This window comes from Olea europaea, chromosome 23, assembly GCF_002742605.1.
Source record: "Olea europaea var. sylvestris chromosome 23, O_europaea_v1, whole genome shotgun sequence".
In the NCBI taxonomy this organism is placed as follows: domain Eukaryota; kingdom Viridiplantae; phylum Streptophyta; class Magnoliopsida; order Lamiales; family Oleaceae; genus Olea; species Olea europaea.
This window is the reverse complement of record NC_036259.1, coordinates 6,197,434-6,200,639: the sequence shown is the minus strand read 5'-3', so window position 1 is coordinate 6,200,639 and position 3,206 is coordinate 6,197,434. Positions and strand designations below refer to the sequence as shown.

The window sequence follows — 3,206 nt, the reverse complement described above, 5'->3', positions numbered from 1 at the left end:
CATTTTCCCATCACATCAATGTAGGACCTACGCATTGTTATATGTTTTAATTTGACTTCAAAAGCATTAAATTCCAATTGAAACACGCTGGCTGTACAGGCCCTGTCCCTGTGTTCACAGGACCTGTACAGGCCAGACACATTACAAAGGGGTGGGTAATTTTTTTTTTAAATAATCCCCCACCCTTTCACCTCCTCACACAGCATGTGAGGAGGCCTGTACAGGCCCTGTGCATTAGGCATTTTCCATTCCAATTTTACCATGGTCTTTCGGCTGACTGGCTTTGGGATGGAAAGTCAATCGGCAAGGACAAATTTTGGAAAAGAATAAGTCTTGGTCTATGAGTAAATCATGTGAGTTGGCAGACAAATAATTAGTAATGGTCCAAGAATTCATTATTGTGCAAAATTAATGGGGACCAAATAGCCCCTAAAAAGTAAAAATAAGTTTCAGTATGCATGTATAATATTTTATTACGTAAATGTATGGATGAAAATGGTTATGCAACAAACTATAAAATTAATTTGTGTCAAACAAGCTATAGATAAAATTTTGATTAGGGGGCAATGGATGAGACAGCAAAATTGGCAAAAGTTTAATCGACAGCAAACTTTTTCTCACTTTTTATTCACTCAATCTCATAAAAAATCATTTTTTTTCCTTTCAAGAAATCCTCCGAACAAATCCAAAATGGGAGTACGGTAACATCTAGACTCAGATATTTATTTTGACTGAGCATCCCATACTGCTCTTCAATGGGTCACGGATTCACAGCTCCAATCGTTACATAGGACATTAGGACATCCAGTTCTAACACAGTGTCCGTGTATTTCTTCGGAAGAAGTATCAAGAAAAACAAAACACAGCATGGCTGCCGGTGAACTCAGTTGTAGAGGCGGTGGTTGGAGGGCCATGAGAAGCTTTACCTGCCAAGTGCTCACCGGCCGGTGGTTCATGATTTTTGCCTCCCTCTTAATCATGTCCATGTCTGGTGCAACTTATATGTTCGGACTCTACTCCGGCGACATCAAATCATCCCTAGGATATGACCAGACAACCTTAAATCTCATAGGATTCTTCAAAGACCTCGGCGGAAATATAGGAATCATGGCTGGGCTTATCAATGAAATTTCACCACCTTGGGTTGTTCTTTCATTTGGTGTAATCATGAACTTTTTCGGCTACTTCATGATATGGTTGGCCATCACTGGCCGGACGGCCAAACCCCATGTGTGGCAGATGTGTCTATATATATGTATTGGTGCAAATTCACAAACATTTGCCAATACTGGGGCAATGGTTACTTGTGTTAAGAATTTCCCGGAGAGTCGAGGAATAGTCATAGGCCTTCTCAAGGGATTTGTTGGCCTAAGTGGTGCAATTATTACACAGTTATTCCATGCTTTTTATGGACATGATTCCAAGTCTCTTATTTTACTTATTGGGTGGCTTCCGGCGGCTGTTTCTTGTGTTTTTCTCCGAACAGTTAGACTCATGAAGATTGTCCGGCAAGAAAATGAGTTCAAAATCTTTTATCGTCTACTCTATGTATCGCTAAGTCTTGCCGGTTTCCTCATGATTCTGATTATCTTACAAAACAGACTTTACTTTCCTAGAGTTGCGTATGCAGGAAGTGCCAGTTTTGTGCTGATTTTATTGTTTTCTCAACTGTTTGTTATCATCAAAGAAGAATTCAACATCTGGAAGAGCAAGAGACAAGAGTCAAAAGATTCCATTCAACTGAAAGTTGTTTCTCAACTGCCAAATCCGCCACCAGTTGAAGAACTTCAGCCAACGACCGGTGATCAAGTAAAGCACCAAAAGCCGGCAGATTCGTGGTGGAGCAACCCTTTCAAGCCACCAGAAAGAGGCGAGGATTACAACATATCGCAAGCAATTTTCAGCATGGATATGATAATTCTATTTACTGTAACGACATTCGGAGTTGGAGGTACCTTGACAGCAATTGATAATCTAGGCCAAATCGGTAAGTCCTTAGGTTATCCAAGTAAAAGCATAACCACATTTGTGTCACTAGTAAGCATATGGAATTATCTGGGAAGAGTAGCCTCCGGTTTTGCCTCAGAAATTTTCTTGGAAAAGTACAAATTCCCACGTCCCTTAATGCTCACATTAGTACTTCTCCTCTCTTGCACTGGTCATCTTCTTATCGCATTTGGTGTCCCAAATTCTCTATATTTATCCTCTGTGATTATGGGATTCTGTTTCGGAGCCCAATGGCCATTGATTTTTGCAATCATATCAGAATTGTTTGGGCTCAAATACTACTCTACATTGCACACTCTAGGGGGTGGAGCCAGCCCAGTTGGGGCTTATATCTTGAATGTTAGAATAACTGGTTATTTATATGATAAAGAGGCTATGAAGCAAATGGCAGCTAAAGGACTCGTTAGGAAAGAAGGGCAAGACTTGACATGCATCGGCGTGGAGTGTTACAAACTCGCTTTTCTAATAATAATGGCCGCGACACTGGTAGCATGTGTAATTTCAGTCATTTTGGTGATTAGGACGAGAAAATTTTATGGAAGTGATATATATAAGAAGTTCAGAGAGCAAGCAATTCAACAAGAATAGTATAATATATGGTTACGGTTCGTATGTGAGAACTGTTGCCATTTTCTATCTTTTATTTGCGCTACAGAGAAGCAGAATTATATGGATCGATGCAAATCATTTCAATGTGAATCTGAAGTGTATTGTGTATGCTGATTTGATGTTTTTATTTACCAACATGGCACACTAAGCCTTTGTTCGATAAAATATTGTTAAACTTTTATCAACTTTCGACTGTCAAATTTTAATTTTAATTTTAATTAATATATGATGAGATCCACTACATTTATTACCTTTTCTACCCTTAATTAGAGTAATTAAATAGGCCGATCACACTAGTCATGATAAAAATTAAAGTGCAAGGTCCTCAGGGCATAGTCTAATGGTGCAAAGGACCGGAGTGATATTATCTAACGTCTTGCTGGCAGTCGTAGTGTGGGGGTTCGATTCTTGAAACATGGAATTTAACTCCTTGTAGGCGCAGTGTACAAGCGGTTCTTATTTCTTGACCTGTTGGAGCACATTCTGTGATTTATCTCCCTCACAAAAGTATAGAGGCAGAATGGTAGGAGCCCTCAAGGTTGGGGTCATCCTTTTTTTTTTTTTTTTAATTAAAGTGCAAGTGTAAATTT

The 3,206-nt window shown here is 39.3% G+C and overlaps 1 protein-coding gene across 1 annotated transcript; it reads left to right on the top strand.

Annotated features, from left to right (window-relative positions):
* The first annotated feature begins 557 nt into the window (after positions 1–557).
* Positions 558–2,764, top strand: LOC111372208 (protein NUCLEAR FUSION DEFECTIVE 4-like). The gene has a single exon (XM_022994434.1). It carries the CDS (start codon positions 868–870, stop codon positions 2,593–2,595), a length of 1,728 nt encoding a protein of 575 aa, XP_022850202.1. The 5' UTR covers positions 558–867; the 3' UTR covers positions 2,596–2,764.
* The last annotated feature ends 442 nt before the right edge of the window (positions 2,765–3,206 follow it).

Excerpts from the sequence above, each read along its gene's own strand:
- LOC111372208 (XM_022994434.1), top strand. The coding sequence starts at position 868 with ATGGCTGCCGGTGAACTCAGTTGTAGAGGCGGTGGTTGGAGGGCCATG.